At 40.7% G+C, this 25,570-nt stretch overlaps 1 protein-coding gene and 1 pseudogene across 3 annotated transcripts in view; both read right to left on the reverse strand.

The window, feature by feature from the left end:
- The window catches only part of kifap3a (kinesin-associated protein 3a), a 213,617-nt gene that overhangs the window by 84,299 nt on the left and 103,748 nt on the right, over positions 1 to 25,570 (reverse strand). For all 3 annotated transcript variants that reach the window (XM_078218349.1, XM_078218351.1, XM_078218350.1), the window contains exons 12-15: positions 20,445 to 20,553; positions 15,790 to 15,902; positions 11,597 to 11,762; positions 8,708 to 8,833 (exon numbers count right to left, since the gene is read on the reverse strand). In XM_078218349.1, the coding sequence (XP_078074475.1) occupies positions 8,708 to 8,833; positions 11,597 to 11,762; positions 15,790 to 15,902; positions 20,445 to 20,553 (514 nt within the window). The remainder of the gene's footprint in view (positions 1 to 8,707; positions 8,834 to 11,596; positions 11,763 to 15,789; positions 15,903 to 20,444; positions 20,554 to 25,570) is intronic.
- LOC144498044 (U2 spliceosomal RNA) lies at positions 14,029 to 14,230 on the reverse strand (annotated as a pseudogene).

Genomic DNA, 25,570 nt, shown 5'->3' on the forward strand with positions numbered 1-25,570 from the left:
AATTACACAAACACTACAGTAGTGTACAACTACAATGCCAAGAACAAGAAGAAAAATTACACTTACTTACCAATCAGCACTCTCTCTTGTAGTCTCTGCTGCCTGTTTCACCTAACTCCAACAGCACTCACCGTGCAGTCAAAACAGCACTCTGAGGCCTCTGTTTTTATAGGCACAACTTACAAAGCCCTGGAACTGGTTTTAACTAGTTGCATAAACAACGAGCCAAGTTCAGTTGAGAGCTGACTCAGCTGATTCCTGTTGCAGGAATGCACTAAAGTGCAGCTTTTATCTTCCCAAATAAGAACTAATTTAGCTCATCCTGAAAGCAAGTTCAATGTACGGGTGGCACGGTAGCAGTGGTTAGCACTGCTGCTTCACAGCTCCAGGGGCCTGGGTTCGATTGCCGGCTTAGGTCACTGTCTGTGTGGAGTTTGCACATTCTTCTCGTGTCTGCGTGGGTTTCCTCCGGGTGCTCCGGTTTCCTCCCACAGTCCAAAGATGTGCGGGTTAGGTTGATTGGCCATGCTAAAATTGCCCCTCAGTGTCCTGAGATGCGTAGGTTAGAGGGATTAGTGGGTAAATATGTAGGGATATGGGGGTAGGGCCTGGGGGGATTGTGGTCGATGGGCCAAATGGCCTCTTTCTGCACTGTAGGGTTTCTATGATTCTCTGACTACTTACCTCCTTATAACTCCCTGTTTTCACCCAACTCCAAATGTACGCCTCTCAGTCAAACAGCACTCACCGTGCAGTTTGTAAAGTGCCCAATTGGAAGATGTGGTGCTGTTCTTCCAGTTTACATTGGGCTTCACTAGAGCAGTGCAAAGGGTCAAGGACGGACATGTGGACAGGAGAACAGGGTGGTGTGTTGAAATGGCAAGTGACAGGAAGGTCTGGGTCCTGCTTGCAGACAAACCGAAGATGTTCTGCAAAGCAGTCACCCAGTCTGCGTTTGGTCTCTCTGATGTAGAGTAAACTGCATTGGAGCAGTGGAAGTGCACATGAAGCACTGCTTCCTCTGAAAAGTGTGTTTGGGCTCTGGGATGGGAAGCAGGGATGATTAGCAGGTGAAGGAACAGGTGTTGCACCTTCTACGATTGCATGGGAAGGAGCCATGGGCTGTGGCTGAGGTGTTGGGTGTGATAGAGGAGTGAACCAGGGTGTCCTGAAGGGAATAGTCCCTGGAGAATGTTAACAGGGAGAGTGAGGGGAAGATGTGTTGAGTGGTGGCATCATGCTGGAGTAGGCAGAAATTTGGAAATTCCAAAATCTCGCTTTCCATCTGGTTTCAACACCCCCACCCCGCCCCACGAGGGCTATGCCGCTTTCCCACACTCTGCACCTTTGTTCTGCCATTTACACATTCTGATTTCTTAATGGACCCATTATCACTATTCCTAACCTTTATCATCACTATTTACATTCCCTTTTTCTCTGCCATGTCTAGCAATTACAGCCACCAACCGCCCTCCCCCCCCCCCCCAGCCACAGTATAAACCATCTTCTATTTTCCTTGTCTTCAATTCTGACAAAGGGTCTCCCAAACTCAATGTTGACTCTATTCACTCTCCATAGATGCTATTAGACCTGCTCAGATTTTCCAGCATTTTCTGTTTTAGTTTCAGATTCCAGCAGCCGCAGCATTTTGCCTTTATCCAGTTTTAATTTCTCCTTATGTCAAGTGCCAAACCAAATCAATCATAGATCTTCATGGTAAGCTGCATAAGTGCTTTACTTTTCAACTTGTCAAATAATTTTAAGTCATTTTAAGATGCAAAACAAATATGCATTTAAAATTATGAAAAAATAGTAATTAATATTCTGACAAACTAAGCTCAAGTATTAAGGATTTGTAGTTTAGGTACTTGGCAGTAAACAAATTTTTAAGTGTAATAATACATTATTTAGTTGCCTCTACCTGTGCAGAAAAAAACTGCTGTGAACAACACAGTAGGCTAGTCAACATCCGAAAAATAAAAGCTGCAGTTCCACTGCAACGAGGGGTTGCACCGTGCATTTTCTTTTTTGCTGCTAAGTGACCTGCTTAGCGATTACAGTAGTCTATCCTTGTATTGTGATACAATGATTATTCTACACTTGAAAAGTTGCACTGATTTTGTTTTAGATTGTGCTTGCTTTTAACAAGGTTCTTCAGTCATTGCCAGATCCAATATTAAATAGAAATTTAATGTCAAGAGCAATTTAGACTAAATGTGTTAATTTACAAATCCCATCAAATCTGCAAGTAACATACCAAATAAGTACCTACTAAAAGGAAAAATGGAAGACATGGCTTCACTTGATCCAATCTGTGTATTTTTGTAGAAAATGCAAACAGGTCCATTTACACACAATTGGGTCACATAAGGAACACCAAAATTATTGCTAGCATATTATGTCTCTTGTTACAAAAATTTGGCTTATAAAAATATTATGTTTTAAAACAATAGCTTTATCTGTGCAAAACTGAGTTGGCGTTGTCACATGCAGAGGCAGACTGGAGGGAGCCACAGGGGCAAGCAAATGCTGAAGCGGGCTGGTTGGAAAGCCTGTCTCAATTTTCTGGGACTTTGTCCCAATTTGATAGATGCCTAACCCAGTTAGGGAACTGGCCAGATCAGGAGTACAGCATGTGGTCTCGCTGCCAGTGAAAACAGGTGATGTTGGAATTAGGATGGGAATTCTAGAATCAGGTCCTATCCATCATTTTTAAACCCACCCATCTCTGTTCCAATCACGGTTGGAGGAATGGAAATCCAGACGTGAAACACAAAGTCCTAGAAATACATTGTAGGTATTGGCTTGTTCTATAAATTATCCATTTACTTCTATGTTGAAAGGGAGGTTAGCTCAGGGATAGCTAATTAGCATTTAGGCTAATGCTTCTCACATTATCATGGGAAAGGAGGCAGAGGAAGCAATTTTTGACATCAGGTTACAAGCTTCCTTACAAATCAGTGAATATCCCAGACAGATATTAGAGGTTCTCTGTGTGGTCAACGGAGAGAAAATGCTGCTTGACTCTGCAAGCTACCATAGCCGGATGCAGGAGGGAGACATTCTCTAATCGAAGAGACGGATCTTGTCACCATCTATGGATACTTGGAAATTTGTTCTGGCATGACCAGGGGAAAGAAGAACAAATTTTCCTGTTGATGATGCACTTTAAATATCTCTGAAAACTGAGGGAAATGTCTGGAGACAGTCACTGAAAGTTACTATTGAGCAAAATAGGGATATAGGAACCCATTGGAAGCAATTTTGGATTGTTTACTGAAAGGAATGCAATTTTGTGGTGAACACGATGGGTGCTAAGTATCGCAGCAGAATGTCACTTTCTATAGTTAAAGTCTAAGTTGCCTACAAAAAAGAAAATAGTGTTAAGTCAAGAGTGTTCTTTTAGTCATTTGTTACAGTAAAAGTTTTAAAATGTGAAAGGTTGTCAGGTTATTCTTTTAGCTAACAACTAAGTTAGAATCTCCTCTTTAAAATTTACCCATCTCTATGGAGATTGTAATACACTGAAAAAGATAAAAGGTAGGAAGTACATACTTTACTCAAGCAAATTGATACCTTTTTTGGTAGTTTAATGTCAAATTTTAATTTTGGAACACTATTTGTGAGGTGTAGAAACATGCAGATTTGTCCCTTGAGATGTAGAATGCGGTCACTGTTCTTAAAATGGAGTGTCACCCAAAACAAAAGTAAGTCGTAATACAAAATCAAAGTTCTAAGAAAATCTTGTGCAATTTTTGGGCCAAGAGTAGATTGCATACTGCAGGTCAGGAAATTAACTACCAATTCACACTAATGCCTCAAATTTCTTCAATAGCTTTGTACTGACAAAGCAATGTTAATGCAGAATTTAAAATAAACAAATTATTGGCTTGCACCAGAGCCTAAAGGTACATTTTTTAAAAATGTTTTTAATTGAAGATTTTTCATTTTACCACTTAATGCAACAAACACCCAAAATCCAGGACAGCACAGATCAATCATCATTCCAAATACACATACAGAAAAGACCTGCAAATATCATTAAAATTAGTTAGGATTATCAGTTACAATTTGTTGTAGTCATTGTAATTGGTGTCTCCCTTCGCACAGATAATGAAAGGATATTACAAAAAGTGGAGGATATCAGGATAAAGACATGAGCACATGGCATAACGGTGCACACACTCACCCACAGGATAACAAGAACCGAGCTATACAGCATAAGGGAGCCCGTGGAGTCAAATATAATCAATTGGAGCCAAAAACAGCACTCCAAAACTTCCAAACAATGAAAGGATACCTCAGAGAGAGAGAGGGGAATGTCAGGATACAATCCCAAACCCAAGAAGTGGCGTGATAGTTTACACTCTCACACACAGGATGACAGGAGCAGAACTACGCAGCCTCACGGATAAAACAGCCCAGCTATCGAAACTCACCCTCTGACCCCACAGTTAACAGGGTATCTTCCACTAGGGAATATAATCGCCACACCTTCCAAATACAAATTTTCAAATTACATGCTACCTTTGCCTAAACAGCTTTAAGGGATATTGACACAGATAAAAGAAAAGCCAATAAGCCAAAGATTCTCACCCATGTTTGGGCTCATCATAAAATAAGCCTCATTCATCTCCAGCCACACTGGAGGTGCCACCTAAGCCCCACCATCAACCAGAAAATTCAACCCATTTTCCATCAAGAAGACCCCACCAACCAGAAGAATTGTCAAGACACGCAACAAACGGGATATCTCGGGGAAGACACAATCCTTCAACTCCCCAAAAAGTTGAAAGCCTTGGCAGGATTGTCAAGTAGCATCAAGGATCAATCCACAGTTTCACCAAGGTCTCTGCATCTCTGTTGTGTCGTTGTCCAGCAGCCCCAACAGAGAGAGACATTGACCGAGAGGTGGCAAAGTCCCACCACATCCGGCCCTTCTGGACGAACACCAAGGTCAAGGCAACTAAGACCAGTAATTGGGATGTATAACCGACCCCAGATCTCAAACACCAAGTAAAGAATGCCTCTTCAAACTTGAAAAGCCAAGCATTCAAATCGTGATTTCAAAAGCATGACAGCCAGTTCTCAAATTCAACCAGGAATTTATCCTTAGCTCCCCTTGGGAAATCCAGCACACAGACATTCTTTCTCCGGCCCCATCTCCCTGAATTAACCAGGATATCTGACATATCACGTAGCAGGATTTCCAACGACTGAAGGAGAGTGCCCATTGAGGAAACTGCCCTCTCGACTGACAGGATTCTTTTTTCTGCCTGAGTAACAGCTGGTGCCTGCTTGGAGCCCCATTTCTTCTTGTAGATCTCCTCACTAATTAGAAACTTACATATCCACCATCTATCTTGATTTGCTTTCCAATGACCTCTACTGTGGCATAGAAAGGTTCTGCACACCCCTCACTCACATTAAACACATTTCGAGAGAGCTCCTGTGCCTCCTCTGAGCTTTCCAGGTAATGCGTAGCCGACTGAGGCTTTTTCAAATTTGAATTTCCCTGCTCAGCCTTCAACTTGTTCTGAGCACCCCTGCATTTCTTAGCTATCTGACCCTTTTTTTGTTGCAACCATCACAAACAGGATCCATAAATTCGCAATGATTCAATGTGTCCCCTCCACACCCAAATTATTTTATTGCTTTCATCTTCTTGTTTGCAACCTCTTTCATTATTTGATGCACTGTACCCACCGTGCACAGCCAATGGCCTTTTGAATATCTTTTGCATTGCTCACAGCCACTTCCATGCCCTAAAGATTTTCTGGAACCTTCCTGAAAGTCAGTGTGGCTTCTCCCAACAAACGACACTGAATGGTGTCCCCATTAATGCCACAGACTGGTCTGTCCCAGAGCATGTCCTCCAACACTACTCCAAACTCACAATATTCAAAGTTGTCTTAATTAGGTAACAAGGTTAGCTATAGACTGTCCCATCTTCCGAAAAGTCCCCTCCCACCCACACCCAAACAGAACTGAGCGCTTTTTCACCTCATCTGCAATTCCATTTGCCAAGAAAAAGTGTTCCAACCTTTCCACATATTCAGTCCAGTCCCTGTTCCCTTCCACAAACTCACTGATAGTCCCAAACATAGTCATGATGCTTCTAACCTGCTTTACGTCAGTAAACTCACGAACCTGCTGATCAGAGCCCTCAACTGCCACTCACTGTGCAATTCTTTGTAGTGTCATGCTGAACCTTGAATTTTTCTTTTCCTTTTATTTTGCCATTTTCTTCTTGTTGCCAAAAAGATGTGGCCACAAAAAGATAGTCGAACGCATTGTGATATTCAATCTTCTTTACTTATATAAAAATACAGTATAGCATGGACTCAGAACTGGAGGCAACTAGTTGCACAGGTCCCTCATGATAAGACTAGACCTGTGAAAGCCCGTGCGACAAATGACGTCACTCATGCCTGCTCATACCCGCTAAAGACATCAATACATATATTCAAATCGGAAGATGCTTACTAAACCACCTCTTAACAGGTAGATTTTTATGAAGCAGCAAATGGTCACCAACTCAGAAGTTTGAAGTGCAATTTTCAGTCTGCTTTTCTTAGTACAAAGATATTTCAAACATATTTCCAACTGGTGTGATCAGTAAGTTTGCGGACGACATGAAGATTGCGGAGTTGCGGATAGTGATGAACATTGTCAGAGAATACAGCAGGATATAGATAGGCTGGAACATTGGGTGGAGAAATGGCAGATGGAATTTAATCCAGATAAATGCGAAGTGATGCATTTCGGTAGATCTAATATAAGGGGGAGCTATACAATAAATGGCAGAACCATCAGGAGTATAGACACACAGAGGGACCTGGGTGTACAAGTCCACAGATCCTTAAAGGTGGCAGCACAGGTGGAGAGGGTGGTGAAGAAGGCATACGGCATGCTTGCCTTTATTGGACGGGGCATAGAATATAAAAGTTGGCATATGATGTTGCAGCTGTATAGAACGATGGTTAGGCCACATTTGGAATACTGCGTCCAGTTCTGGTCCCACACTACCAGAAGGACGTGGAGGCTTTGGAGAGAGTACAGAGAGGTTTACTAGGATGTTGCCTGGTATGGAGGGTCTTAGCTATGAGGAGAGATTGGGTAAACTGGGGTTGTTCTCCCTGGAAAGACAGAGGATGAGGGGCAACCTAATAGAGGTGTATAAAATTATGAAGGGCATAGATAGAGTGAACAGTGGGAAGCTTTTTCCCAGGTCGGAGGTGACGAACACAAGGGGTCACGGGTTCAAGGTGAGGGGGGCAAGGTTCAACACAGATGTCAGGGGGACGTATTTTACACAGAGGGTGGTGGGGGCCTGGAATGCACTGCCAAGCAAGGTGATTGAAGCGGACACACTGGGATCGTTTAAGACTTATCTGGATAGCCACATGAACAGACTGGGAATAGAGGGAGACAAAAGAATGGTCTAGTGGGCACATGAGCGGCGCAGGCTTGGAGGGCCAAAGGGCCTGTTCCTGTGCTGTATTTTTCTTTGTTCTTTCTATCAGGATTTTACTCCTCCTATGCAGCATATTTATATTTTGTCCATAAGTTTATGCCTCAGAGATTAAAATTGTGCATTATTCTGTGGTTGGCTTTTTCTGTTGTTCCTCTAACCTAATTTTCAGTAGGAGAATTAACTGTGAATTATGACCTGTGGGGAAAATAAAATGACGCCTTCAACATAATAAAGCACCTTAAGGTGCTTCATTAGAGCATTATAAAGCGAAATTTGACACTGAGCCAAGGAAGGTGATATTACATGAGATAACCAAAAGCTAGATCAGAGGAAAGTCTTAAGAAAGGATCTTAAAGAAGGAAAATGAGATAGAGATTTGGAGATTTTGGGGTGGGCTCCCAAAGCTTAGTGCCTCAGCAGCTGAAGGCAAGGTGGCCAATGGTGGGGTGTTTCAAAGTAGAGATGCACAAGGGGCCAGAATTGAAGGAACACATATCTTGGAAGTTAGACTTGAGCAAGTTACAAAGATAGAGAAGCTAACACCATGGAAGGAATTGGAAACAAAATGAATACAATGCCCTTGTACTTTCCAGAGTACTGTCAGAAAACCAATGGACAAATATGTACAGCATTGGTGCATCTTACCACGTCAGACATTTTTAAAATGGAAAGCCAGTATCTTAGTTTGTTTTGCTGGAATTTGTTTGAACTCTAGTATATTTGGGTGACCCTGGTAAGGCTTCATTTATTGTTTGTTCCTTGTTGCAAATCGGGATTAAAACCTTATCTAATAAAGGTTCTTCCCAAGTAACATTTAGACCAATACTAGAGTTTAACTTCAATTAAAGAAAATAGTGCTGAATGACACAATAGACATTGTAATGTATAGGAAACTACATGGTACAGTAGACCCTTGAGCTCTGGAATCTGGATTTAAATCTAGCCCAGACTGACGGAGTGAAAGTCCATAACAACCCTATCGAACTTGGGCATTCTTAATGCAGGCTGCTTTAATATGGCTTTCACTAGAAATCTCACTCATAAGGCTACATGATGCTATGGAAAAATTGCCGCAACAGATCAGTGAGTGTTCATCTAAGGTTAGTGCTGAGTAAAGGAAACCTTACTGTTTGATGCTGATATTGCATGCCTGAGTTGGGAAAAGTTCCATTACCCAGAATATCCCCAAATTAATGAGCACAAAATTAAGGAAATTCTGGGAAGCCTTACCATTTAGAAGTTCAATAAGAGCAGGAATAATTCCTGATTTTGCTAGCATTGCAGCACATGAATCATCCATAGAAACAGTACCAATCATGATAACCACTTCCAGAACCAGGTCATCTTCTGTTGAACCTGATAAATCAGAAAAACAAATGTTGTAACAAACTCAACAATACGTACCAACAGAAACGGATTACATTTCGTTCCCAGCTTGAAAGTTCCACTTAGCCCGCAACATCCAGGTGATACATTAAAGGATCTCTTGCATGAAGGCCCATTTAAAATGAAGTTAAAAGTTTCCTCTCTCAACTGCCGTATTGTGGAAATTTACTGAATGGAAGCCAGACCTATTTGAGCAAGGGGCTGGGATGAGGTGAGAGGGCTAATCAAAAACCGGAGAGAGCTGGACCCTTTATGTGCACTGAGGACTGGCTAGGCTATTGACAGGGGTCTGGTTATCATTCAGAACATAGAAACAAAATGGCAGGAAAAAGGAAAAAGACAGACTCTGAGTGTACTCAAGCAGGTGCTGGAGTGTGGCGACTAGGGGATTTTGCCGATAATTTCATTGCAGTGTTAATGTAGGCCTACTTGTGACACAAATAAATAAACTTTAACCTTTTAAAAATTTCTGTTTCTATCTCACGCTCTGTTTTATTGCTGCGCACGGTCCACCTGCCTGAGAACAACCTCCAGGCTTTGATGGCAGCTCTATTTCCTCTCAAGTTGCTCTCAAAGAGAAAGCAAAAGAACACAAATAGGAAATACAAGCGTCCAGAGAAATGAAAAGTGACAAAGAAAGAACAGTCTTGGCTGATCGGAGGGTGGTTAATGTAACCCTGCTATTTAAGAAAGGAGGGAGAGAGAAAACAGGGAATTTCAGACCAGTTAGCCTAACATCAACAGCAGCGAAAATTCTGGAGTTGATTATAAAGAATGTGATAACAGAACACTTAGAAAATATCAATGGTAATAGACAAAGTGAAAATCAAAATAGATTTATGAAAGAAAGATCCTGCTTGACAAAACTACTCGAGTCTCATGAGTGCATAATTAGTAAAATAGATAAAGGAGAACCATTGGACGGGCTGTATTGGATTTTCAGAAAGCGTTTGATAAAGTTCAACACAAGAGGTTAGTGTGCAAAATTAAAGCACATGGGGTGGGGGTAATATATTGGCATGGATTGAGAATTGGTTAGCAGACAGAAAACACGAATAGGAATAAAAAAGTATTTTTCGGTGTGGCAGGCGGTGACCAGCGAGGTCCCAAAGGGATCAGTGCTTGGGCCCCAGGTGTTCACAATATACTATACATCATAGGGGATTTTCACCGTAACTTCAATGCAATGTTAATGTAAGCCTATTTGTGACATAATAAATATACTTTAACTTTACATCAATGATTTGGATGAGGGAACCAAATATATTATTTCCAAGTTTGCCGATGACAAAAAACTTGGTGGCAAGGTGAGTGATGAGGAGGGTATTGAGCGGCTTCATGGTGATTTAGACAAGTTGAGTGGGAAAATACATGGTAGATAAATAAATGTGAAATTATCCACTTTGGGCCGAGAAACAGAATAGCTAAGTATTATTTAAATGGTGATAGATTGAGAAATGTTGACGTACATAGGGACCTGGGTGCCCTTGTACACCAGCCACTTAAAGCAAGCATGCAGTCAAGACAAATACTATGTTGGACTTCATTGCAAGAGGACTTGAGTACAGGAACATGAATGCCTTATTGCAGCTGTACAGGGCCTTGGTGAGACCACACCTGGAGTACTGTGTGCAGTTTTAGTCTCCTTATCGAAGAAAGGATATAGTGCCATAGAGAGAGTGCAGCAAAGGTTTACGTGACTGATTTCTGGGATGACAGAATTGTCGACTGGGCCTATATTTACTGGAATTTTAAAGAATGAGAGGGGATTTAATTGAAACGTATACAATTCTGACAGGGCTGTGATGCAGAGATGTTGTTTCCTATGGCTGGGGTCTTGAATAAGGGGGGGGTCACAGTCTTAGGATACTGGATGGGTAGGCCATACAGGACTGACAGAAGGAGAAACCTCTTCACTCAAGAGGGAGTGAATGGGTGTAATTCTCTGCCATATAAGGCTGTGAAGGAAATGGATAGATTTCTGGACTCTAAATGCCGCAGAGTGAGCAAGGCTGGGAACTGAATGTTCAATGGTATTTGGCAGTTAAGCAGGAGGGGTAAAAAGGGGTGAGGTAGTGCTATTAACAAAGAATGAGATCAGTACATTAGTGAGAGAGCATCTTATATCCGATGTAGAATCAGTTTGGATGGAGCTAGGAAACAGCAAACATTGGTAGGAGTTATTTCTAGGCCACCAACCCATCCTAAGCTGCGTCATCAATGATTTTGCTTTCATTATTAAGCCTGAAATGAGGATGTTCACTGATAATTGCACTATTCGCAAGTCCTCAGATACTGAAGCAGACCATGCCCAACTGCAGCAAGACCTGGACAATATTGGGGTTGCGGTTGACAAGTAACATTTGAGCCATAAGTACAAGGCAATGAGCATCTCCAAAAAGAGAGAATGTAAACATCTTGATATTCAATGGACAAGTCGAGCCCAGAGGGGACATGTGGGAAGCTAGAGAAATACACAGACTCAAGCTCAGGGCAATGTGGAGATTTGCAAGAGGCTCAACTTGTTGGGCAAGAAAAAGGAAATAATTACTTTGTGTTTTATCAATAAAAGAAATTATAAATATATTTGGCTTTTTTTGCTTTATACAAGGTTGCAAAATAATAATTACCCAACATCAAAAATGTGTTTTGCAATATATAAACCCCTTAATTAAATGTTGCAACAGTGTTCTTATTACCTATTAGTCAGTAAAATCCATCCCTTCAACAAACCTGGTTTCAATTTGTCCTTAAGGAATGGAACCAAGTTGTACTCCTTCAGAACAAGCTCCCAGTCTAGATCCGGAACTGTAAGATTAGCAAGTGTTCCAAGACACTCTATAACAAATTCTTCAGCTTCATTCCTATTGATCTGAGCTGCCAGGTCCCCGACGTAATCCTGAAAGACAATAAAGTATTCATGTTTAATTTTATTTTGTCCCTGAAGAACCTGGATCTCCACAATTAAAAATTACACATTAAATGTTGGCCTAACCAACGGCACAGACATCTGTGAGAACATTTCAAATAATCATAAATGAGGGAGTAATTGCTAAAAAAACAAATTTACCAGAACATACTGTGAATTGAAATGCAGAGTAACCAATCACTTTTAATGTTACTGCTGTCAATTACAGAAATACAAACTTTGGCTTCCTTATGCTGTAGGATTTTTAATAAACGCATAGTAAAAGCTGACTATGTAATCCTACTATGTCCCCTATGACCAATCTGGTCATAGCCATCAGTCAAACCTCACTGTCTCAACTTAGTACAATAATGATAGGAGTTTTAGGAGAGTTAGAATAAGAGACTGAGGCACAATTAAAGAAACAGATTTTAAGATGACTCTAGGAGATGGTTAGACATATGGTAAGGTGAAAATGTTTCATAAGAGAATTTCAGAGTGCAGGGTGATGTTTAAAGATTCTACCACAAAACAGATAACAACAAAAAACAAAGAGCTATCCATATCTCAGACAAGGTGCGAGCTGAAACATCGACTAAAGGAAACTACAGAGATAGAATGGAAATAGGATTTCAGAATTAATACATATATGGGGGAAACAATTAATTCAAAGCTAGTGAGAAATGGACAATAAGCAAATGTCAAAAAAGGTAGGATTCAGAAAGTAGAGTTCTGGGTACTTGGATATGGATAGCATTCAGAATGTTGCTATGGACAGTGTTGCAGAGGGGGAGACGGAAAGCATCAAAGTGTCGACCAGACAGAAGTAGAGATAACAAAGATGTTAGGCTTGAAAATCAAAACAGAACACACCAACTGCAAGCAGTCATGTACCCTCTTACATTTCATCTTTACCCTCGAGTTCAAAATTAATTTTTCATCGTAACTTGCAGGAAATACTAACTGATAATGATGTGGCATAGGCAACAGGACATCTGGGACCTCAGTGAACAATGGGACCAACAGCTTATCTCTTTATTGATAAATTTAAGTACTAAGAAAAACAGAGAGTGAATTCAATGTCAAATCAAGACAGAAAGAGAAAAGAGAGAGAGAGAAAAGGGTTTAATTGTGAGAGACAGACAGAAAGCTAAGTAAGGAAAAAAATCTAAAAAATTTAAATTTGACATTTCTGAAATCCTGATGATCAAGTTACCTGAAAGAATAAGATTCCACAGTTTAAATACCCCTTCTCTGGGTCAGAGAGGTTGATTGGAATTGCAATAATAGCCAACACTTCATTAAAAAGGTACTTGCGTCATTAATTAACAGTTACCTTCCTGCACCAAGTTTAATGGACAACTAATATGTAAATCCAGCACACTCTTAAAGTTTACAGAACAGCTAAGAGTGAGATCCCATTTGTACAAAGCTTACAGAGAGATGTAATTAACTATGAAGTTCCACATATTTGCAACTCATGGCATATCTGTTTCTCCTGAATTTGCTATCTGATTTGCACATTAACAGTGGCATACATTTTTCACATCACACTTTATTTCATTAAACCAGGTGCTTGAAAGATATTGTATTAGATTCTGCAGTTACAAACCAGTCAGTCATCCAACATCAAGTTATTAAACAGGCAAAACTTTATTTTTAGTTCAATTTCATTTAGCCAACACCATAGAATTCAAAATAAAACCACATAAAAGGTACAAATTTGCAGCTCAGTGTATTCTCCCTCTCCCCCCGCCCCCTCCCCCTCACCCCTTTGGAGTTCCTGCAAATGGCATTCTAAATTTTTTTGTATTTTTATTCCAATTCAATCAAATCAAGTCCAATTCAGAGTCTCAACAAGTTGAGACATTCCCGATCCAAGCTGACAAGACAGGGCTCTCACCTCCTGTCTTGGGCTTGATCTACATGATCCAAGCTGATTGGAGTAGGCATAGCTCCTCCTCCAAGGCTTGATCTCATTTGCATCTTAGCCAAAAGGCCGAGATGCCGCTTTTAAAAATTGCTTCAAATGAAGTTTAAATGTAACCTAATGACCTCAACCAAGTGGAGCCCGCCCACACCACACTCGATCCCAGCCAAAAGGCCGAGGTATGGCATTCTAAATTTTAAAAAAAAATACTTTTCCAATTCAATCAAATCAAATCCAATTCAGAGTCTCAACAAGTTGAGACATTTCCGATCCAGGCTGACAAGACAGGGCAAGCGACCATTTACCCTGTCCTGGGCCTGATCTACATGAGCCAAGCTGATTGGAGGAGGGAAAGCAATTCCTCCTCCAAGACTTGATCTCATTTGCATCTTAGCCAAAAGGCCGAGATACCGCTTTTAAAAATTGCTTCATATGAAACATATGAAGCTTAAATGCAACCCAATGACCTCAACCAAGTGCAGCATCCGCATAACTACACTTGATCTTAGCCAAAAGGCCGAGAAGCATTCTAAATAATATAAAGAATGGGATAGGTCAGAAGACAATCTTAGTATCAACAAATTAATTCATGGATAAACAGGCAATGGATAGCTCATTTAATTGCAACTAACCAGGCTGTTTAAGGCTAATGCTGCTTGGACCAGAGATGGTACAAAGATAAAGTGAAAATATTTAAGCACGGGACAACGAGAGGGAACCCAAAATTTGGAAAGCATAATTTTTTATCTTTATTTTCAAAATTAAGAATTCATCTTTCTTATTCAAGGGAACAGTTGAATATGGAATAAACTGTTGATTAATGTGCTGATATAATCGTAATGGGCAATTTTAAAAAAAGGAGTTGAATATATTTTTGTTACTCGAGGGTATATTATAAATACTGCTCAGATATGGATCGGAAGATTAATAGATGGAGGTTTCAAATTATGAGAATAGCAGGTAACAATACAGAGAGATAATAGGATACTGTTCTTTGTTAGGGGTAATTGATTCCATGGTCTAGATTAAGGATGAATAGGATAAACGATGTTAAAAAGTCTTTGCTCAGCATTGGATCTTAAAATTGGCTAATCATCATTCGCGTAAAAAAGACCTGAAGATGGCAAAACTCAGGTTAGATTGTGCTATTTTCAAGTACAGTCAGTTGCTGCATCAGATGATTTAGAAAAATACTAATTAATATAACCACTGCACACTAACTAAACTGAAACAAACCTGCCATCTTGTTCTGCACTTTCCTTAATCCACTCAAAATGTGTACAAACTAATGTATTAAAAGAACAAATTTTGCCATATGATAGACTGGCTAAGTCTAATTTTTCCCAAACTATTGCAAAACGAGTGCAGTCATTCTACATTATATTCAATTGTTAAATCGTTTGAAGTTTAAAACCATAAACTTTGGGTAATTTGTTTTCATGAAAAGCAACATGCTTATCATGATCCAACGGTGGATAAATACAAACATACACAGGCTCTTTCACATCTTCATCGCTACAATGGCACAATATAACCAAACCATAGTTCTGGCTCAGGTTAATTATAAAGCATTACAGGTCTGCCTGTTTTATGAAGTGGATAATTTATTTTTGAGATTAGTAAGAGGTCAGGGATGGGATCATTTTTTGTGTGGCAGTGTGCTCCAAACAGAGGACAATTCAGACAAGGCATTTTCTTGGGAGGTGAAATCAACAGAGGGCCATAGAATTCAATTTTGTAACAGTCAAAGGAGAAGCAATTCAGAGAAACTACATCCCCTCATTCTGAGGGGTCATTACCCCCTTACACAGGGACCACAGACAAACTAAAGATAATGTCTGACAATAAAGAATTTGGATCTTTATGATCAAAATGGATTTGAAACAATGGTATGATAGAAGCGAGCATTGTTAAATTTGTGCTTTTGAAAAAAAAGAGCTCCCTGTAACAAATGATCAAGACAATCATTAAGTGAATTTGTGTTAACACACATTTGGGTGTACCCAAAAATACAAGCAATGTCCTAATCACTCCAGGTAAATCACTCTACGCTACTTATAACAAGATAAATCATTCTACAGTACTTACAATAAATTGATTTTTGGTTTGACCTTCATGCTGAGAAACATTCCTGATCATTTTCATCAATAGTGAATCCTTGAATTTGAAGGCCCGTTTCATTAGCATTTTCAGGCCATTTCCTAAAACGTATAATGTTCAAAGTCAGCCATGTTGAGTCAATTTTCTCAGCAGAATAATATGATTAGACACATACCCATTTAGCACTCCTAGTTAACTACTTTTCATGTCAATTATTTAGTATGATAAGTAAACAGGAATAACTACATCTCAAATCAAGGGATTATAAATGTTAATTCTATTGATTTAAAAATGAATGTTAGTAGAAATAGAAACTAACATGGAAATTATTTTAAAATATGAAGTTTCTTGCAAAGGAATATCACATTTGTTGTAAATGAAATTTCATACTGATTGTCTAACAGTATCAAAGCAGCAAGGATAACACACACAGAAAACATACTGTGGAAGAATACATGGAACTTCAACTATATTAAAATAATCCTGACAAGGTATAGTTCAAGTTACCTACAGATTACTTGTTCAAAGCAGTCTCATTACTGACGTCCGTACACTCATGCAGCATTACGATAGTGTTTCAGTGTGCTTAAATTTAAGTTAAAAGCAACAGATGCCATAAGTCCATAGAACGAAAGGTCACAACTGGTGAAATAATTGCAAGTTTTACTGATTATAAATAATGTTTCCAAGACGGTTTATAATTTTTGTTGTACTTGACCCCAAGATCAGTTTCCTGCCACATATCTCCACCATCCCCAATGAACATCCAACCGCACCTTTATCTTAGCTTATCTGCAACTAAAATCCCTCATCTGCGTTTTGTTATTTTCCAATGCACATCTGACTGGCCTCCTGCAGTAAATCGAGGGCAACTTGATGAGGCTCAAGAACAAAAGCTTTATTGCCAACGAGCAAATAATTATATCTACAAACAGGGTCAGATAGAATAAATTAAGGGAGGAGGCCTATTGACTTGTTTCTTCATTGATGCCTTGAAATTTTGCACAGCACATTCCACTAACCTATTTGAGGCTGGGTGGTAAGGTGCTGACGTAACATGGCGAATGCTATTTGATTTTACAAATATCTGAAATTCCTCTGCTGAAGTCTGTGCTGTTATCTGATACTAAGACCTCCAGGATACCATCAATGGTGCAGCGGCCATCGTGGATGTCAACAATTGGACATCCAGCCACTTGAGTGTGAATCCACTACTATTAGAAACTTATGCTCCATAAATGGTCCTGCAAAATCAATATGTATTCTTACCCAGGTCTCGCTGACCACTTACAAGGGTGCAAATTAGCTGGCAGCAGCAAATCCTGTTGAGCGTGACAACGGAGTATTGTCTAACCATCCTTTCTATTTCTCTATCAAGACCCAGCCACCAAACGTAACTTCTGCCTAGTACTTTCATTTTGCCTTGACCCAGCTGAGAGTCGTGTAATTCTTGCAACAAGAGCCGTCTTCCTTGGGGCGGGACTATAATCCTAGCCCCCCACAACACCACCCCATCTTCACAGATTATTTCCATCCTCCTTTGCTGGCAGGACTTAAGCAGCTCTGACTTCTCATATCGCCACCCTTGCATGACCATTTTCTTCACCTTCGATAATGCTGGGTCTTTTTGTCCACATCCTTACATGCTTTGCTGAGACCGGCAAGGACTCAATCATATACAGTGCCAGAAATATCTCTTGCTGAATTGGTGGTGATGCCACTGTATGTGGCAAGGGCAACCTGCTGAGCGCATTCACATTTGATATATGTGTCTCTGGACGATGCTGAAAAGTATAATTGTATGCAGCAAATAAAAGAGCCTTTGCACTCGTGCTGAAGCTCTTGGCGGCACAGCTTATCTTTTCTGAATAAGCCCAGCAAAGGCTTGTGGTCCGAAGCTATTGTAAAATGCCAGCCATAAATGTACTGATGAAACATTTTGACTGCATATATAACCACAAAGCTTTCCTTATCTATCTGGGAGTACTCCCTTTCCACACGTGACAACTTTCTTGAGGCAAAGACAATTGGCCTTTCTGCCAATTGGCCCATTGGGCATTCTGTGGGACAAAACTGCTCCCACTCCATATGATGATGCATCACAAGTTACCAAGGGCTTGGTTGGATTGGAGTGCACCAATAATGCTGATAACTGCACAGCCTATTTCATTTTTATGAATGCCTCTTTTTGGTCTTCTCCTCACCTCGAACGTTGATGTTTCTTTAACAACTGGTGGAGTGGAGCTAAGGTGGTAGATGCACTTTGTACAAACATACCATAATAGTTCACCATTCTGAAAAATGATTTCAATTCAGAGACGTTTATTGGCTGTGGACTCTCTTCTGTGGCTTTTACTTTGTCTTCCAAAGGGCGCAACCCTTTTGCATCCACCCTAAAGCCAAAATAGGTAACTTTGTCTGCTTGTAAAGTACATTTCTCCTGTTTCAGCCTAACACCTGCTTCTTAAAGACGTTTCAAAACTTCCTCCAAGTTTGCCCTGTGTTCTTCAGGTGTGGCTCCTGTACTTAAAACGTCATCAAGATAAATCACAACATTCAGGATGCTTTGTAATATTTTCCATCTTACGTTAGAAAATGGCACAGGCAGATTAGACTCCAAAAGGTAGGCATGTATACTGGTACAAACCCTTGAGTGTTGACAGTAACAACCTCTGAGTCTTCATCCAATTCCAATTGCTAGGAAGCGCGACTGAGATCTAACTTGGTGTATTTTAACCATCCAGCTAGTTTGGAGCGTAGGTCCAAATATGCTTGCAAACTATGTTAAACATGCTTACTTACATTCATTAATAAGCTATACTGTGAAACCTTTAAATAAAAATATGGCCGATTCACTTGTGTTCAAATTCCTGAATTTGATTTGAATTAAAAATAAAGGATTCAAAGCATGCAGTCTTTTAGCTCATTATTCATTTTGTCTCCATTGCCTATTACATAATTTTAATGAATAAATACATTTGTTTACTTTATTTTCTGGTGGAGTGATGCAAGAGAAAAACCCCACTACAAACCACAAGAAATGCTACCTATAACTAAGATTTCAGTTTCTCAGTTTTCAAATAAAGCTTCAATGAAAAACTACTTATAAATTACAAGCAACTCCCCAACAAAAATGGCCTTGACAGATAGTTTTGCCTTGTATTAAATTTAAGAATCGTAATTACAATATTGCAGTGAAAACAAAAAACATGTCAACCTCTAATTCCTTTTGAATCAAGGTTTACATAAGTAACTTGTACACATATTAATAGAAGTACATGAAAAATTATGTAGTTTTTTTTGACAAAATTACTTATCATTTGTGACATATGTGACAAACAAGGCAAAAGAATTGTAAACATTCAATGGTCTTCCTGACAACCAAAGGGGAAATTTACAGAGACAATGGGTCTCTCAGCCACCCACTGGAGAACCAGAGGGAAATTCACATTGCCTCTTTTGAGGGTGGCCTGCCGATTTACAGGTCAATCAGGCAACTAATGGGCTATTGGTGGGCCTTCCACTGAACGCTGGCCTGCGAGGGGATCTGCTAGTCAAATAAATGACAGACAACCACCCCCCCCCCCCCCCCCCCCCTCCCACCAAACTTACACAGGTTTGTTTGTCATACTTCCCATACGGCCTGCTTTAATACCAGTGGCATTAAACTGTCCACTTAAGGGCCTCAACTGGCAGCAGGGCAGGAAGGCCAAACATGGGCCTGTCACTGACTTAATTGGGGTGGAGGCGAGAAGGTGGCCGGCTGGTCGACACCCACCAACATCTTCCCCGATTAAATGAAAAAAATACTGCCCAAAATGTGTGTGGGCGCGCGATCAATCAAGCATCAGTGTAGTGTGTCACTCCTCAAACTTCAAACATTTAAGAAAGTAGATTAAAAGGGTTTACAAGCTGCTAACAAATGTAAAATCGGTTAACATGCACTTTATCAGCTAAACTGACCAGGAAGGTTGGTTAGCCTCAAAAAGTTAGGTCTTCCATACCACAATTTAAAATATTCAAAACTATTAAAAGGAATAGACAGCTTAATGCCAATGACCTAAAGTCCCAAAACCCATAATACACAGCCCATGACCGAAAACGATGCAACATTGAAATTGGATTCAAAAATTAATGCTGCAGCTAAAGTCATTACCAGACTGAGCGCTCCAGAAACACCTAGTTCAGAGTCACTGGGAAAGGTGTCTGTGAATATTCAGTATTTTAATGGCATACATGGTAACATTCACACTTTAAATATGGTAAAAAGTAGTCCTGCATTAGTGTGCAAAGTGTTTATGAATACAAATGGCTCTTCTTAATAAGCCTGTCTCGATATCATACTATTACACTCCATGTGGCATCGCAGTGAAGAATCCTCTTGATTAGGACCCAAGCCACTGTATTCCAACTTGGGGCCCGAATTCAGTTCTGCTGTCACTTCAGCATTGGATATTGTAAACTTTTTCACAGTGACACAAGAAGTACAACTGCATTAATCTCAATCTATTTGTATCTATTATCACCTAACTTTTAAAAATCACAATTATAAATAAGAGTGCCTGAAATACAAATCAAGTCTCTCTGATTTGGATATAAAAGTTAGGATTCCACGACACTGGAGATATCAGATAAATTCTTACCTTCACAGATCAATTGCGCATTTCTCTTGTTGGAAGCTAGATTGATGCAAAAGGATATTAATTCCATGTCAATGTGCTCCTCTGGACATTCAAACAACATCTTCATTAACTGTCAACAGAACAGCACACAAATGCATTAGTTCCTGCAATTGCTCTTCAATGTTCAAACATTACTGAATCCTTCTTCGACAATACATTCTCAGTTGTTCTTTTTTGAAACTAAGAAATCAGGAAACACAATTTGCATCTTATCTTTTGAAATGAATTGCAATTATCCAACCCACCCTTGAACTATAACAGTTTACACAATGTTTGATAGCTATTTGCTGATAACTTTAACCCAAACCACCCAATGGGGAATCTAGCTGGATTGGATTGGCTGACATTTAAATCTACCTGATATTACAGTCCACTAACTTCAATGGAAAGTACAATGGGTGGCGGGGAGTAAAATGGTCAATCCCATCAGTTTCCCAATAAGCAGGTTAAGTTAAAATTTCCTTCTAGAACTCTCAAATTGTTGAGCATTTAAATATGAAAAAGGTAATAAAGTTTCACTCTTAATAAAACCATTGCTTGAACTTGGGAGCATTGTTGTATCCCTTTTCAAATAGGCTGCATAGCTTCATAAAGTAAGAAGTTTAACAACACCAGGTTAAAGTCCAACAGGTTTATTTGGTAGCAAAAGCCACACAAGCTTTCGGAGCTCTAAGCCCCTTCTTCACCTGAAGAAGGGGCTTAGAGCTCCGAAAGCTTGTGTGGCTTTTGCTACCAAATAAACCTGTAGGACTTTAACCTGGTGTTGTTAAACTTCTTACTGTGTTTACCCCAGTCCAACGCCGGCATCTCCACATCATAGCTTCATAAACGCAAGGAGGTTCTTTTAGTGACATATGGGTTGGTGATGAAACAAAGGCCAGCTCAACTGTCCAAATCACTTCCTTCAACTCCAGTCAATACGTGTGGTACGATGCTGTGTCACACAGACCAGACAGTTTCAAGTTGAACACCAGATTAGTGCCAAGTTAAAGGACCTCCACCACAATTACAGTCCTGTAACTGGCTTCAGCATATTTATCCCCTCTTCCTAACAACCAGAATTTCCAATGCTCATTGTAATCCAGTGACCCCTGTTGCAAACTGTACACTTTTGGAAGTTGAGCAAGGTATCATGAGCCATGTCATTGAAGCTTTCCATTGTCAACCAGTCTTGCAGTACACGCTGCCTAGTGTCATATGTGAAAAACTGCACAAGATCCTGCCAGTGTCAGAGGAGTCACAGCCTAATAATGATCAGAGCCTTAAGGGGAGAAAAGGATAGGGATAGTAAGAGAAAAACAGATTTTAAAAAGCTGTGTAATTAAATTAGAGATCGAATGATTGAATGAGCATTTTAGTAAAGCTTACTTCACAATATTTTCCAAACAAGTTGGGGGTGATTTTTCCATCCCACCGCGCTGTTTTCATAGCACAGCGGGCTGGGAGACTCTAGTGGAGACCATTTCACTGGCTCCCCACTGGGCGTCATGGCCTCCATGCATCTCCCAGCACCTGAGTTCCAGTGCCGTTAGCTCCGTGGCAGAAATCGGCGCAGTGTTACACAACATATGTAGACACTGATTTAAATATACTTGAAATGTTATTAGTGGGCCCGGGACTGAAATCACCAGACCCGCCAGCCTCTCTCCACCCCCCACCCCTCCACCCCCTGCCAGGAGTATTTCACTCCAGCGGAGTTTAGTGTAGCTCTCCACTTGCAGAGAATTGGCAGCCCAACCCCACTAGAGTGAAGGGGGGCAATTGAGGCCCCCCACAAAGGGTCGTGTGCCAGGGTAGGGTGCCTCCTGGGCACTGGCACCTTGGCAATGCCAGCCTGAGCCCCTGGCAGTGCCCAAGGGGCAAAGTGCCAATGTCCGGGGAACCTTGGCATTGCCCATCGTGCATAGGGAAGTGCCAAGGGCGCGGGGCGATCTGTGGGGTTGGGATGGGAAGATCCTGCTGCTACTCTGTAGTCAGGCTGAGTGACAGAGAGAGAGGGAGGCCAGTGATTGGAGCAGGGTGGTGGGGGGGGGGGGGGGTCAGGACATCGGGGCCACCGGGGGTGGCACATGGCTGATGACAGAGGGGCTAGCGATTGGACCGTGCAGAGATCACATGGCCGGTGATGCAGGGGTTGCAAGGCTGGCGAGTGATCAGGCAGACAGGGGCCACTGCGCATGCGCTGATCTGAGTGCTGACAGATCGGTGCATGCGCAGTGGCTTGCTCAGCGCTATGCTGCTGGCCTCTCCAGTGAGAATAGGACCCGCCCACTGATTTTTGAACTGATTTGTGCTAGTGCACTCAGCAGTGCACAGAGTGTGGGAGATTCATTTTGAAACTCCTGCTGAAAAAATCAGTTTTTACGCAAATTCAACACTTAGCATTTTTTTGGGAGAATTGCACACGTTATTTTGGATGCAGAAGTTGACTGCCTGATCACCTACTTTGTAATACAACTTCATTCCGACATCAAATGGTGGATAATGTTACTTCAATCTACAATTGAGGTCAAATATGATAGTGCACTATTTATACTTCAGTAATTGCTGCAAATCCAAGGCTGCACTTGCGTAAATATAGTTTCCAAACTTCACTATTTTTCCTATATTAAGAGCTTCCTAGTCACTACCCTAACAATTGATTATAGCACAAAGTATACCTCTTTTAAATGTGCTTATTGTCATCAGTCACTTTTTTTTTTAAACAGGAAGGTATTTAGATGTTGAATCTGTAGTGAAGAAGCGGTGGTATTCCTTCAGACAATTCCCATATTGAGTATCAGATACCATAGTCCCTGGCTGAAATCACTGTGTCTAGACTCTCTGGCACCTGACTTCACTTATTTACCAGCAACCAGAGGCCTTCTCTGCACTCCCCACATCCACACACCTTCCCCTCCAACATCTTTGAATGATTACAGCAAAAAACTTGCTTTCCTCTAGAATCACTATCCTGACCAATGACTCTCAAACTCACTGTTTGAACCAATCAAGCAGCTTATGAAATTTAGCAGATAATGACTTGAAAGAGCAAAGGGCACTGTATGAAAGGACCCTTAGCAACATTCCATTAATGCGACAAAAAGGAGAGATCAAAGGAGACCTATCAAAACAATGGCATTTATAAAGCTTGGAAAGCCAAGGATTTTATTCCAAAGCAAAACTGCTTTTAAACTGCATCATTACAATATATTTAAGCATCTATTTTCATTGGTTCTAATAAATAAATACCTGCTATTCTATGGATTCCTTGTGATCAACATTAAGAAATTTAATAGCAAACATGCTGAAATTCTTGTCCATGTCTTGGTTACCTCCAGATATGGCTATTTGAATACTTTCCTGGGCAATCTTCCATCTTGCACATTCCATAAACTTTAGCTCATTCAAAGCTCTGTTACCTGTATGTTAACTTGTACCAAGTCCCATTCACCCATTACCCATGCTTGTTGACCTAAATTGGCTCAATCTCACTCTATAATTTTCTCACTAAACCTGTCTGCCTTTCTATCTTTCCTCCGTTAAAACACTCCTAAGAACAAGTTATTGTTGTAGTGCACACCATAATAAGACAAAGTCAACAAACTGCTCCTTTACGCCATATACAAATTATGTATAACACAATCTTATGCTTACATGGCACTTAAGCACAAAGCTCGCAGCTCGTGACTGGCTGCACCTCAAGACAGTGTAAGCTTGGGAATTTGGTAGGGGAGGGAAGAAATGTAGTTCTGATCTTTTACAAGGAGTAGTTTGAGAGGGGGAACTGGAAACTAGCAGCAGGATGTGAGAACTGAAGTCCAGAAGCATCAATTAGGTGAGCAGGAAGGGTGAGTAGTGGATGAGTTTTAAGTTCTTTTTTCTCTATAAACAGGGGCTGTAGTTTAAACTTGGACTGGGAGATAATCATTATATTAAATTTATAGTTTAATTAGTTCAACTATTTTATACTACTATAGATATTTGAGTTATATTTCTAAACATAATTCGTGAAATGAAACAGTGAAGATTAGGGCAGGTGATGTGTTGCCGCTGTAGTGCGTGGGCCCTGGTGGACACCTGTGTGGTCCACAGCAATGATATCTGCAGTAAGTGTCTGCAGCTCAAGGAACTTGAGTTGATGGGGTAGGGTCCGAGTTTCAGACACTGCGATGCTTCAGGGAGGAATAAAGTTATTTGGACATTTTCAAGGAAGCAGTCACATCCCTTAAGTCTAGATATTTCAGAGTTGGTCGGTGATCAAGGGCAGGATGATGTGACTGCAAGTGAGGCAGGTATGGGGATCCAGAAGGTAACATTGGAGGAGGTTCAGCCCTTGCAACTGCTGAATACATTTGAGATTCTCTCAGTGGATGAGAGCAAGGGCTCCAGGGAGGATGAACAAACTCACCATAAGGCAGGGGAAAAATTCAAGTTGGAAGTGGGAGGGTTAAAAGGAATGTAGTTGCAGTGGGGGACAGTACAGTTAAGGGGATAAATATGGTTTCTACAGCCACGAGCATTGACTCCCCAGGGCTGCATTACCTGCCCGATGTCACAGTCAAAGATATCTCCCAAGAGCTGAAGAGGAACTTGGAGTGGGAGGGAAATGATCCAGTTGTTGTGGTCCACAAGACTCCAACAACATAGGTAAGATTAAGAAAGAGATTCTGTTAAGGGAGTATGAGCACCGAGGGACTAAATTTAAGAAGCACAACCACAAAACTAATGGCTCTGGATTACTAAATGAGCCACAAGCAAATTGGCATAGGATGAATAAGATCAGAAAGTTGAATGCATGGCTTAAAGATTGGTGTGGGAGAAATGGGTTTTGATTTATGGGCCCTGCTGGAGAAAGAAATGGGATGGTCCAATAGGATGGTCTTCACCTGAACTGTGCTGGGGCAGAGTACTGGCAAATCATATAACGAGGGCCGAGAGGGGACTTTAAACAAAAATAAACAAAAAGAGTTGGGGGGGAAGGGGTGGGGGAGTTCATGTGAGGGGAGATTTGTAAAGTTCAAGAGAAAGGACAAGACAATATTGCAATATAGCAATGTGGGTAATAATAACCAGAGTGTGACAGGAAAGGACAAAGCATTTAAATA

The sequence above is a fragment of the Mustelus asterias genome, chromosome 8 (assembly GCF_964213995.1).
Source record: "Mustelus asterias chromosome 8, sMusAst1.hap1.1, whole genome shotgun sequence".
In the NCBI taxonomy this organism is placed as follows: domain Eukaryota; kingdom Metazoa; phylum Chordata; class Chondrichthyes; order Carcharhiniformes; family Triakidae; genus Mustelus; species Mustelus asterias.